This window comes from Rattus norvegicus, chromosome 3, assembly GCF_021556685.1.
Source record: "Rattus norvegicus strain SHRSP/BbbUtx chromosome 3, alternate assembly SHRSP_T2T, whole genome shotgun sequence".
In the NCBI taxonomy this organism is placed as follows: Eukaryota; Metazoa; Chordata; class Mammalia; order Rodentia; family Muridae; genus Rattus; species Rattus norvegicus.
The window spans coordinates 149,131,196-149,145,170 of NC_141536.1; the positions used below are offsets into that span (position 1 = coordinate 149,131,196).

The window sequence follows — 13,975 nt, forward strand, 5'->3', positions numbered from 1 at the left end:
TGCCTGTTTTTCACACCAGATTTTTGTGCTTCAGAGTTCTGTGTGTGGTGCATGGTGTTCTTCTATCTGGAACACGCATTTTCTCCTCCTGTCTACTGTTTTATAACCTTCCTTCCTCAACTTTAGTTCAAGTGCTTTTTCAAGTATTCTACTTGGTGCTTGTGGTAGATGTAAATAGAATAATGCAGTTCTTTTCTTTCCTTTTTTTATGTCTTGTACTATAGAGTTGTTAGCAAGAAACTTTTTAAAAAGACATCAGCAATTCTTTAGACTCTTAAGTAGAATTCTTAACTTTTATGTTCTTTATGAGAGGTTAGTCAATGTGGTGGAAAAAATGGGCTTAAACGTGGATAGGTTGAAGAGTATCAGCAGTAATGATAGTGATAGTTGGGTGAGCTTTTAAGATTGTTATCTAAGGGTGGTAGCATGCACCTTTAATCCCAGCACTCAGGAGGCAGGGATAGGCATATGAGTTTGAGGTTACATGGGGGATATGTAATGAGACCTTGTATTCAGGGGGGACAGAAAAAGTAATTTGATCAGGTATGGTGACTGCAAATTGTAATCTCAGCATTTTGAAGAGTGAGGTGGGAGATTTTATGAGATCAAAGTCTAGCCTGGGCTACACAGTGAAAACTAAAAATTCCATTTATCACAGTGTTAAGAACTTGATATGCAGGCTGGAGAGATGGCTTGGTGGTTAAGAGCACTGACTGCTCTTCCAGAGGTCCTGAGTTCAATTCCCAGCAACCACACGGTAGCTCACAGCATGGGATTCAGTGCCCTCTTCTGCTGTGTCTGAAGACAGCTACAGTGTACTTATATACATGAAATAAATAAATCTTTTTTTTTAAAGACTTTTTTCCACCAAAAATTATTCTATTGTTTTTGACTTGACCTTACTGATGTTCTCAGGACACAAGCAGAAGAATATAGCTGGACTATTTTCCTAAATATGATAATAACAAATGTTAAATCCAGTCCCTCATGTAATCTGCCCCTCACAAGCTGGCAATTACTTCTCTGTATTTCTATCTTCAGCATTTGTGTCTTTTGCACTCCCACCAGTATGGTCCATTAATCTTTATTTCCAGAATTCTAGGACTTGTCCATTTCATAGGCCTGAAAAAAATTCTACATTCAAATGGATCCATAAAGCAATTCAACAGTTCTACAAATGACCTGGCTGGGCAGAGCAACAGCTCCACTTCTCAGTACAAAGTTCTTGTAGCAGTTATTGTTGTGACAAATTTTGTAACAAAATCAACTTCTAGAAAAAAGTCTCCTATTTTTTACTATGGTTTGAGGCTATAATCTTTCAGGGCATACATGTATGGTATCAGGATTATACGGTAGATGGTCATTGTATCTGCACTTTGGGACTAGAGAGGTGAATTGCTTTTTCTACTTATTTCTCCCCACCCTTCAGTCTAGGTTCCCAGATCTTCCATCTTCCATTAAACATTAGCAGAACCCATTCTACTATCATGGCTCTGAGTTGTGTTCACGTGGTTCCAAAAGCCTTTCCAGTAGACTATGAAGATTAACATAATCAAAGCATATGAAACAGTTTTATTTACTTTTAAATTTATCATTACAGGTATTTTAGGTATGTGTTTTTCCCATGAGTATTTGTGTTCACCACATGCATAGCTCACATGAACCAGAAGGAGGGCTTCAATCCTCTGGGATTGGCATTAGTTGGTTTTAAGACACCATATGGATCCTGGGAACCAAACCTAGTCCTCTCTGCAAGAACAAATGCGGTTAAATCTGGGCTATCTCTCTACTCCCCTCCTTTTTTAATTAAGATTGTAAAATTTTATATGTATGAGATTTTGCCCATGTGTATATAAATGTGCCATGTGTGTGTCTAGTGCCTGCAAAAATTAGAAGAGAACATCTTGTCTCTGGAATTGGAGTTTGAGATGATCGTGAACTACTGTGTGTGTGGAAACATGAAATAGCCTCTGCGAGAAGAGTCAGAGTTGCTGAGCCCCCTCTTTAGTGTCTACTTCTGTTTTGTTTGAGATGTGTCTCATTGTGTAGTCCTGGCTAATCTGGAGCTTCTGTGTAGACCATATTGGCTTCAAACTCAGAAAAGATCCCTTTCCTCTGCCTCCCAAACAGGAAGATTAAAGGTGTGCACTATCCGGCCTACTTCGTACTTTAACATGGAGTTTTACTCTGTAGCCCAGGCTGGCCTTGAACTCCTGGCCATCCTCCTACCTCACCCTCCGTTACAGGGATTTTTAGACACAAGCCACCACTTTCCACCATCAGGGTATTTTGATGCTATCCTACTTGCACACTTGTATTCCTTATGGCTACTTACAGTGCAGTAGTATAGCATTTGCTTTTTGTCCTTAAAAATCATTGCTTAAAGATCTAAGTTTATCACTGCTTTGAATACCGTCTTATTACAGACCCACAGGATGTTCTCTATCTATTTTCATTCATCATATTCTGTTGGTGTTTGTTTGTTTGATTTTAAAATATATTTAGGGTTTCATATTAGGGTTTCATTGTGCTCAGAAACAGCTATATAACCTTGATCAAATGGAAAACTGATTTCAGAACTAGCTTGATTATGGCTGGAAGAGAGGAAACCGAATGGTTTCTAGCTGTGCCATTCCATAAATTATCTTTCATTGCTATATATAAGTAAAGCCTCATGTTATGCTGAAAATGTAGATCAAAGTTAGAAGTTCTTCAGAAGAAATTAGACTCTGTTGAATACGGCTCTTTACTTGTTGAGTCACATTTTAGCTGGGATATGTGTTTTGGATTTGTCTTCCTTTAGTGGTAAATTTTACTGTTAGGTTTGAAGCTTTTTTTGTTTTAATAGTTTCATACACACATGCACACCCAAGGTGAGCCTCAAACTTAAAAAGATCCCTCTGCCTCTGTCTCCTAATACTAAGATTGAAGATAATAGCCTATTTTGTGTTTTTAAGATAGAATCTCACTTTGTGACCCAGTCTGTCTGGCCTTGAACTCCTGTGACTACGTCACTGCTGTTTAGACACACAAAGACAAAGTACTCTCAACTGTGAGTTTATTAAATTCATCCTTCGTTCCCTTCCTTCCAATTCCTGTCCTACCTCTCTCCCAACCTTGCCTCTCATATGTTGTTGTTGTTATTGTTTTAATCCACTGAGTCCATTTATTATTTCCTTAGAAAATGGGTGTGGGTGTGGAACATAGTCTCTCAGGACTAGGATCCTTGAAGTAAACAGACTCTTCCCTAACCTAGCAGTAAAGTTTTTGTTTGTTTGTTTGTTTTGTTTAAGACAAGGTTTCTCTGTGTTAGCCCTGGTTGTCCTGGTGCTCTGTGAATCAGGCTGATCTTAAATTCAAGAGACCCACTTGCCTCTTGCTTCCCTAATACTGGGGTTAAAGGTGTGTGCTACCACCATGCCTGGCTTTTTTGGGGGTGGTGGGGAGACTGGCTTTTACTATGTATCCAGGCTGAAGGCATGGCAGTCCTGCTCCAGCTTCCTTAGTGCCAGGATCAACAGGTGTGCACCATCACGTTTGACTGACTGGTGTTCTTATTTTGCCACTGTGAGCAGTTGGCGGTTGAGAATATGTTGTCTTTGTGTATATAAACAGTAGTGACTGAGTCACAGAATTCCCTTTGGATCAAATACTAAATCTTCATTGCATGTCTTTTTCTACACTTTGTTGGATTTGAAGAGATTAAAGATGAACACACTTTAAAGTAAATGAGGAAAAAACCCTGGGATTACTGTCAGTTCCCCAGGTGTCCCCATGTTGTATTCCTGAATAATTGTTTGCTATAGAGAGATTGGGGGCGGTGTTGACTTAATTGTAAACTATCTGTAGAGTTTTCTCTTTTGATGGCGGGAAGGAATTAGATATAAGATCTTTTCCAGTTCCAGCATTTTTGTTCATAGTTTTTCTTCCTAACGTCCAAAAAACAGCTTCCAGGTGTGTAATCAGTTCTGTCTTAAGTGCTTTCTGTCTGTTTCTTTGTAGGATGGCAAACTTAAAAAGCCCAAGAATAAAGATAAAGATAAAAAGGTTGCTGAGCCAGATAATAAGAAGAAGAAGGCGAAAAAGGAAGAGGAGCAGAAGTGGAAATGGTAACGCGTCAGCCCTGGGAGGTGTCGGCACTCTCACTATGCACACCAGTTAAACAAGGGTGGAGACACTAAGGTTACTTTCCTCACATTTGATGGAGAAGTACTTACAGACTCTCTAGAAGAACAGATAAGTTTTCAGATCCTAGTAATTTACTGCCTCTAAATCTAGTCAAAACTAGTTTTTTCTCATTGAATAGAATTGACTGTAGAATTAGCCTATATATAGAAGGGAATTCAAAATGCATTTATTCATTCATTTATTTAATTCAAATTGTACCTACTAGTGGTATAATGTCTAAGTGCACATATGTATTCTACGTAATATTTAATCAGGCTGCGTTTGCCTATCTCATACATTCTATCTTTAAGCTAAGAGTTACCAGTATACTTTCCTGTGTCCTTTTGGAGTACTCAGTTCATTATTGGTGTTAGAAAAGTATTTTACTATGTAAAGGGTTCTTCTTTTCTTCTATAAATCATGTTCATAAAACTGCCAATTTATTAAAACAGCAGCAACAGAAACTTCCACACAAAAGTCTTGATGAATGTTTGTATAATTATAAAAAAGTAGGGATTTTTTTGAAGAAAAATGTAAGCAGAACCATAATGAAATTACTAACTTGACATGTCAGAATTGAAAATTTCAGGCTGTAGTAAGAGACCCGTTGGTAAATTGCTTGCTTCACAAGCATGAGGACCTGAATTCAGATTCCCAGCACCCATTTAAAAAGCAGAGCACAGCAGGACACATCTGTAATCCTTATGCTGAGGAGGCAAGAGACAGCTAGATTTCTGAAACTTGCAGGCCAGCCAGCCTAGCTAGATTCAAGAACTCCGTGTTCAGTTAGAGAATCTGTTAATTATAAAAAATAAGGTAGATAGCAATGAGGAAAACACTTGACATCTATCTCTCGTATACACACATAAACACATGAGTGGGTACACAAGCACATGCACTACCATGGGAATACATGCACATGATCCCATACCTTCCCAAAAACATACCTGAAAACAGTTAAAAATTTATTGAGGAAAAAAAAAAAAAGAAATGTGTGGGTTGAGTGTGTATTACACAGAATGTGTGAAGGGCACCTTTTTTAGAAATGTTATTTTCCTTCCTTTCCCCTCTACATAGATGCTAGGGATCAAACTCAGGTTGCTAGGCTTCAAGAAAAAAAAAATCACCTTTACAGTGGCCCAGAAGTTTTTAAAGTAGCAAGATTGATTGCTTATTGGTTAAGGGCACCTATATCCAGGCCTGATCACCTGAGTTTGATTGGCAAAGTTCACAAGGAAGAAAGAGAACCAGCTCCTGTGAACTGTCTTCTGACTGCCACTTGAGTACTGTAGCTCTATGCATCCACACACACAAGCTAATAAAAGGTTTGTTGTTGTGACTGAAACCTAAAGTACTCTACACCAGACAGTTTTATGTCATTAAAAACAATTAATCTAGGGCTGGATAGATGGCTCAGGTGTTAAGAATAATGCTGTTCTTTCAGAGGGAAGGAAGATTGGTTCTCAGCATCCAAATCAGACCACCAATAAAGTACTTGCCTAAGAGCTTGAGTTTGATTCCTGGCACCCTATGTGTTTAAAATTCTTGTGCTGGGAAGGCAGAGACATTTTTTAGGGCTCCCTGACTCTTATCTATATCAGTCATTGAGTCCTAACTTCCAATGAGAAAGACTGTCTCAGAAAACAAGGTGGAGAGTCAGAGTATTGAGTACATTTTATCCTAGCATAGGTGGAAGGATCTTTATGAGTTATAGGTCACCCTGGTCTACATAGTGAGTTTCAGGACAGCCAGGTCTATGTAGAGTCCCTGCCTCAAAACAAAACAAAAAAATAAGGTGAATGACTCCTAAGGAACAGTGCTTGAGGCTAACCTCATCTACGTGTGCTCAGTGTGCTCAGTGTGCTCTCTGTTGTGTGTGTGTGTGTGTCTGTATGTGTCTGTGTGCCTATGATGAGCATACATAATTACTTAAGGAATACATTTATAATACAAAGTGCTAATACTTATGTTAAAAAGTTCTTGCAAGGGCTGGAGAGATGGCTCAGGGGTGAAGAGCACTGACTGTTCTTCCAGAGGTCCTGAGTTCAGTTCCCAGCAACCACATGGTGGCTCACAACCATCTGTCATGAGATCTGATGCCCTCTTCTGGTGTGTCTGAAGACAGCTACAGGGTGCTCACATAAAATAAATCTTTAAAAAAAAAAAGTTCTTGCAAGACAAGAGTGACAGTACAAAAATGAGGAACATAATACTCATCGATGCAAATAAAGGATTTGTAAACATTGGTAATTTAACAAGAAATCAGAGATGCAAAGAAAATGCCATAATTTTTAATCTGCCTGCTGTCGGTGGGATTGGGAAAGATTAGTAGGTGTAAGTGTTAGGATGGTTGTACATGTGAAGGTAGAGGCCGAGGGTAGCAATGACAGGTTAGTTTTGAGAAGTACATTAGTTAATACTGGACTTTTATTTTCTTCTTTGGAAATTTTAAAATGCCTATTAAGTTCTCTTGATTTTTTTTACTAATTAACTATTATACCAGAAATGTTTAATTTATATTTTTGTTGAAAGTTTTCAAGTGAGCCAGAGATTGAGTCAGGGAAAAAATGTCTTTTACCTTTCTTTCTCCATTTATTCTCTCTCTCTCTCTCTCTCTCTCTCTCTCTCTCTCTCTCTCTCTCTCTCTCTCTCTCACACACACACACACACACACACACACACACACACACACAATTATATATCTCCTTGGAGTAACCATAATCTTTGCTCACAGTTTGGTTTGTTCTTTCCAAATTGGTTTATGTGTTACTCTCTGATGTTCCCAGCACCTCTGAGGAATGGGAACCAGCAGTGCCCAGGGACGTGATAGGGAGCAGTGGAGCAGAAATAAATGTTCCTGTACTCAGTGATGGTATGTTGCTGTGAGGTCTTGGAGTTAATAGGAAAGTGTAGAAAAGAAATATGACAAGGCAGAGGAGCCCTATCCTTCTATGAACCAAAGTAAGGCAAGGAAAGAATGTTTATTTTATTTTCTTAGGCCTTTATTTCACTTTTCATTGATTTCCCTAGAGTTTGTTTGCATAGTGAAACAACTTTTATACCTCTCCTCCTTTAGGTCTTTGGCTGGGGCAGTCTCCCAGTTAGCTCATCTAACTTAGCCTGACTACCTTGTCTGTGATCTGCCACATGACAAGCTCATATATCTATTCTCCCCTCTGGTCTGTGTTCTCCTTTGTATGCTTTGAAATCTTCCATATCTTCTATATCTACTTTTCTCTCCTCACAGGTTTCACAACACCCCACCATACCCACACCCTCAACCCCGGCTACCACTTTCTGCCCAACTATTGGTTGTCAGCTCTTTCTTAAAACCAATCAGCAGCAAGACGACTGATAAAATTCTAGATTGCCTTTAGGGAGAGAGGTGAGGAAGGACATATGTTCACAAAATAGAAAACCAAATAGATCACAAAATAGATGAGCTAAAGAAGTGGCAATACCAGAATCCTGCTAGCAGTTAGTTGGTACAAATTAAAAATTAAAAAACAAAGATACACCTTCACATAAAGTAAAAAAAAAAAAAAAAGCTACCCCAGCACCATGAACTCCTGTGCATCCCGCCCCCACCCCCCAAAGCCTTAGTGTAACCTTTGTGTATAGAATCAGGTGCCTGTGAGGCTTTAGTGTCCCAGTTTTACCTGCGGGATTGAAATCCTTATTAAGTGTTGCCATACGTTAAGTCTAAGATAGAAACTTTTGTTTTAATTCTTCTTTTAGTTCAAAGGGGGACTGGCTAGTTTTTGAGAGACGGTTTGGAAAGGAACGGTTTTTCCTAAAGATTATACTTTTATCAGATCTCATTGTTCAACTTGTATGTGTTCTTACACACTGTCCAGTGATACAGTGTGAGCACTATCCCATGTGAAAGAGATTACCACACTACCAGAACTGCTCCAGAGTCTGCAGATGTTTGTCCTGGCCACAGAAATAGACCTAGTCTGATTGTCTTCCTCTATTTCATAATTATGGGAATGGGAAAATAGCCCAGGTCCCTCTTGCTTTCTTTGATATGTTTTTTCCATAAAGTTAGTATTAGAAATGGTGGCGGAATGCTGTAGATCTGTTCATGCAGTGTATTTAACTTATGTGACCCTAACTCTTACCTGTTAGAGAACTCCATAGGTTTTCAGTTGTATTTGGGTTTTTTTGTTGTTGTTTTGTTTGTTTGTTTGTTTGTTTTTTGTTTTCTCTCAGCTGACCTCATAGAACCAAGCTCACTCAGTTGTAAAAAAGCATGCATGAGCTTAAAGAGGTATCTCAGTGTTCTAGAATACCTGCTGCTCTTGCAAAGGTCTTGTGCTTAGTTATCCCATATGGTAGTTCATAACCTTCTATAACTCTGCCCTCTTCTGGGCAGGCGTCATCTTGTTCCCAAATCAATCATCTTTCAAGTCAAAACCAAAACCAAGAACAAGATTAATTCTAAACAGATGATTCTTTACCAAAAATCTTGGAGGATGGCCAGTTCATCACTAGGGCTGGGTTGGAGTTTTCAAGTCTCGGCAAAGAGAGGTTACGGATATAATATTAATAGTAAAGGAGGTAGTGTTGAAAGACCAGGTTTTATCAGTGGCAATGCCTACACATAAATAAATGAATACATACACAAATAATTAAGAAACTTTAAAGAATAAGGTTTATTGATATTTCTTCCAGATCAGAGTCTGTTCTTCATTTTAGGCAGCTTCCAGAAATCTATAGTTTAGATTTTTATCTACAAATCTTCATTGTTCATAAATTTTACAGTCTATTGTAAGCTACAGGAGGAGACCTTGACTTGGAACAGCATGTGGGCCTGCTTTTCTGCTCTATTTTCATTTCTAGACATTGAACTTCCTCCCTTTCCAAGGAAACTTTTTGTTTTTTTTAAAGAAACCTGCTACCTAACTTGAATTTTTAAGCCTACCCTTCTTACTTGGTGCTGATGTTACAGTGCTAGAAGACCACAAAGCTACAAATTTTATTTGAATGGTAATACCTGTCACTCCAATAGCATCGGAGGGTATTTTACATTTTTCTGTTTAACTGAAGTTTGTATTTAGTGATTCATTGAATCTCTTAATTGGCTTAAATGGTCAGGGAGTTATTTGTTCTGGAGAAAAACTATGTTGAATTTGGAGGAATTGTGAGACATGGTTTGTAATCTTAATTTCAAAATAATGGAGTTGATGACAAGAATATAAGGGTATTCTGAACCCCTCCACAGTACACTGTAACTATTAAAACAGACAAGTCACTTGTGGATGCTTTCACATGCTTGCAACCATTTTCTCTGATTTGGCGAGAAGGTTGAGGGTTAGGTGTTTCTGCATCTGGCCTTTGTTATCAGGTAGTGTAGTACAGTCCTATCTTGTAAGGTAGTTGTCGATGATAGAAAGTCTTCATTGTTCCTTCTAGGTCTAAGCCTTTCTAAAATCTTAAAAAAGGAAATATTAAGTACTTATAATTTAAATGTATGTTTAAAGTGCACATAAACTTTGCCCTCATAAATTGCTGTAATGAGATACATCCATTAAGATGGCAACAAAAAGAAGTGTTGCTGGGGTAGAAGTAGAAAAGTTGGAAAAATTGTATCCTTGAAGAGAATGAGGTATCCATTGTAGAAGACAGGAAGATACCTCAAGGAATATTCAGCTTTCCTTTGTTTGGTTTTCCTTACTGCTGCTGCTCAGGATGGCCTTGAGTTCCTGGCTCTAGTTTTTTGTTTTTTGTTTTTCCTTAGCCCCTAAGTTACTGGCAAGGTAGGCCAATTCCATTATGCCCATAAAGGATTTCTTTGTGTATTATATTAACTCTTTATAAGATTTTAACTTTTATCTATTTTCTTTCATTGTGAGTTAGCTCTTCCTTTCTTGAATATTCCATTTGATCCACAGGTATTTTTAAAAATTTTGAGGTAGTCCAACTTATATATGGTTTTGTTGCTGTTACTTTTACATTTATTGTATTCAGGAAATCACTGCCAATTTCAGTGTTATGGAACTGTTCCCTTTTATTTCCCCTAATGTCCAAATGAGGTTTAGCTTTTATATTTAGAATTTTAATTTCCTGGTTCATATTGAGTTAACTTTTATATATAGTATAAAGGATTTGCCCATTGTCATTCTTTGCAAACTCCAGTGTTGAAAATCTGTCATCTCTAACCATAAAATGATCATAATTCTTGTTGAAAATGACTTGCCGATGTATGTTGACTACAATTTTATAGAACAGTATTGTTACAGCTTGAAGGGATTCATTTATTTCTTATTCTGATTCTGAATGTTTAAAATATGGGACTTGGAATTGATTAATAGCAGAACAATTCCAGCACTCAGGAGGCAGAGGTAGACAGATCTCTGAGTTCAGAGCCAGCCTAGTCTACAGAGCTATTTCCAGGACAGCCAGGGCTACATAGAGAAACCCAGTCTCAAAGACAGCAACAACAAACCCAAGCCAGAACAGGAATTGATAAAATTCCTTTTGTTTAGAAGTAGCAGTAAAGATAGAGTTTGAGAAATTTAAAGGTAGTCTGTATATCAGCTGGATTCTATCTGGCTGATTCTTTTCTAACTCTGAAGGGTGGTAATTCTCTGAGTGTAAAGGGGCTGTTAGAAACATCTAAATGCAGTGTCCAGCCCATCAGTAGATCTGTACCTGTAAAATACTAGGTCTCACTGGTGAATTTACAATCAGAGTAAATACTAAAATGACACTAAAGATACTGGGTTTTTTTTTTTTTTTAGGTCTGATAATGTGTTATAATTATGTACAAGATCAGTTTTATAAAGATAATTGCTGAAATATTTATAGAACTTTCACATCCACAACTAACTTTGACGTGATCAGTAAAAATAGAAGTGTAATAAATCTTAATAGTTCATTGTATACATTTGCAGTTAATTGTTTTTCTATATGCTTGATTTTTTTTAAATAAAATGTTTTAGAAAGTTATGTACTCTGCAGTTTTAGATTTTTGTCAAGTGTCTACTAGACAGTTCCATATGTGTCAGAAGTGCCTTACACTTGGTGTGCCTCAGTTGACTAGTCTCAGTTCTTTGCACTTGTTTTGTTTGCTTGTTTGTTTTTGTTTTGTTTGTTTTCTTTTTTTGTTTTTTTTTTTCTTTTTTTTTTTCCGGAGCTGCTGAGGACCAACCCAGAGCCTTGCGCTTGCTAGGCAAGCGCTCTACCACTGAGCTAAATCCCCAACCCCTGTTTGTTTTCTTGAGATAAGGTTTTACTGTGTAGCCTTGACTGTCCTGGGCCTTCTGCTGGCCTCTGACTTCCAAATGAATGCTGGGACTAAAGGCATCCTGTCTGGCTGTGCTTTGTACATTCAAATAGGACTGCTTTCCCCTAAATGTTCCCCTGAATGCCATCAGCTTAGTTAATTATTATTTTTTTTTTTTGGTTCTTTTTTTTTTTTTTTTTTTTTTTTTCGGAGCTGGGGACCGAACCCAGGGCCTTGCACTTCCTAGGTAAGCGCTCTACCACTGAGCTAAATCCCCAGCCCCTAATTATTTTAATTAATTTAATGGTGTGGATCTTTTTATTAAGCAAGGTGATCACTTAATGAGCTTGTGCCTTGTCTTTAAAAGGTGGGAAGAAGAACGCTATCCAGAAGGCATCAAGTGGAAATTCCTAGAACATAAAGGGCCTGTTTTCGCTCCACCGTATGAGCCTCTGCCAGAGGGTGTCAAGTTTTACTATGATGGTGAGTTATTTCAGGTTGTTTCAATTTTGGCTAAGAAAGGTTTGTTTCTATTCAGGGATAGAAAATGAGGACACTGCCTATGTTGCACAGCCTTATCTAGTTACTTCACTTTGTTTTATTGTCTATGTGTGGTTTGGGAAAAGAAATCTCAGGTGTTTAATTCATAAGGACCCCTTTGCTGCTTGAAAATATGAAAAGGGGCGGGGGGCTGTTAGTGTCTTATCTGCAGTCCTAAAAAGGTTTATCTATGTGGCTCACAGCTAGCTTATAGCCTACACACTGAAGGTTTTTATCTGAACTCAATAGGAAGCTGTTCTGTTCTGTGGAGTTGTTGTCATTCAAATAATAGCACTTAGTAGTAATACCGTATGCCAACAAGCTGCTTATCACTAGAAATAGTATTAGCAAAGAATTAGCTGACATCATTCAGCCTGTAGGTAGGAATCATAAGCTATGCCACTCTATTTAGTGCAACACTGTGCCTTTGATAGATAAATTTTAAATAAATGCTCTGCCTAGGTCTCTTGTTTTTAGTTTTTGAGACATTTCTGTCATTTGATAATGTAGATCAGCTATCCTTGAATTCAATAGATGTACCCATCTGTCCTGAGGCACATGTCACCTTACCTGGCCTCCTTGGATCTCTTGGAACTTTCCAAAATGTCTGAGAGTTAACACTGTCTGTGTTTTTGCCCTTGGGTTGAGAGATTTGAGAGTGGACTCTCACAGTCCTTAGAGTGACTGTGTATCAGGTAGTAATATCGAACTGACTCCTTCGTTCTAAAAGTTCTGTCCAGGGATGCTAGAGTTGTTTCTCAAACCCTATATGCATTTAAGATTTGCCAGTAGATCTGGGCTGTTTAATAGATGAGAGGTAGGACTGGGTGTTTCTGAATCAAATAATGTATTTACTAATAGGGAGAAACACTGACTAGCAAACCTACCGAGAAGAAGCTGGTAGCAACCATTCGGAGCTGTTTGGTGCAGCTCTGACCACCAGCAGTGGTTTCAGGAGCACAGACACCTGTGCGATTAGGATGAGATGGGTTTATTAGCATCCAGTGATTGAAATCTGTGTGAAACAAGTGAGTTTTGACCTGGGTCTCATCTTTAAGCTATTTCTCTCTGTCCCTCTTCCTTCTTTCTTTCTTTCTTTCTTTCTTTCTTTCTTTCTTTCTTTCTTTCTTTCTTTCTTCCTTCCTTCCTTCCTTCCTTCCTTCCTTCCTTCCTTCCTTTCTTTTTTTCTTTCTTCCTTTCTCTCTTTCTTTGAGATAAGGTCTCATTGTGTAGTCTTAGCTGGCCTTGAACTCAGATGCCCACTTGTCTCTGCTTCCTGAATACTGAAATTAAAGATGCCCAGCATGGATTATGTTATTAATCATATCCAACCTGATACCTTATTTTTACACACACACACAGACGACCCCCTCCCCCATACTCATACACCTAGTCATTCTCCAAAAATCTAAGGATGAAAAAAATGAAAATTTGAACACATTTGGCTCCTCGGTGTTTAACTAGTTTTTTCCAAAAGGGTCATTCTGTAAGTCAGGAAATTTGTTTATTCAATATGCTTGTATTCAGACACCCAAGTCCCAGATAGAGACTCCTGATTCAATCTATTTTGGAAGTTGATGGCATAAAATACTTGGTGTTCTGACTGGCAAATGTTTAGATTAGTTAAGCAGTTTGGTCAGAAAGCCTAAATACCCTACACACTTGGTCATTCCTGGAGACTTATGAAAATACTTGACTTTAAACTTCCCATTGAAGACAAAAGGCGAAAAACACAGTTGCTATATTCTGTAGCCTGATCTGGACTCACTAACTTGAGACAGCTCTCTGGAAAAGCCTCACGGTGAAAGTCAAGGTGATGATGAAAGAAAGTAGTTTTTTTATCATGGGATTTCTGTTATTTTCAGTATAGGAAACTAAGGCCTGGAAAGGGTTTATAAGTTGGCTATGGTCCCTTCCTCCATTTTGTTTTCTTTGTTGCTTCTCCCGGGATTTCCTCCACAGTAAGCCAAGAGTGTTTGATAAGTACTGGTAGGCAGGACATTGGGCTGCCTGTGTCCTGGACTTTCCCCCCAGCCG

The 13,975-nt window shown here is 38.2% G+C and overlaps 1 protein-coding gene across 2 annotated transcripts in view; it reads left to right on the plus strand.

Annotated features, from left to right (window-relative positions):
- Top1 (DNA topoisomerase I) overlaps positions 1 to 13,975 on the plus strand; it is an 82,639-nt gene that overhangs the window by 43,057 nt on the left and 25,607 nt on the right. For both annotated transcript variants that reach the window (XM_087654305.1, NM_022615.2), the window contains 2 exon segments: positions 4,003 to 4,109; positions 11,766 to 11,881. Coding sequence is in view for 1 of the 2 variants with exons in the window: in NM_022615.2 (NP_072137.1) it covers positions 4,003 to 4,109; positions 11,766 to 11,881 (223 nt within the window). In the remaining variant the exon portion in view is untranslated.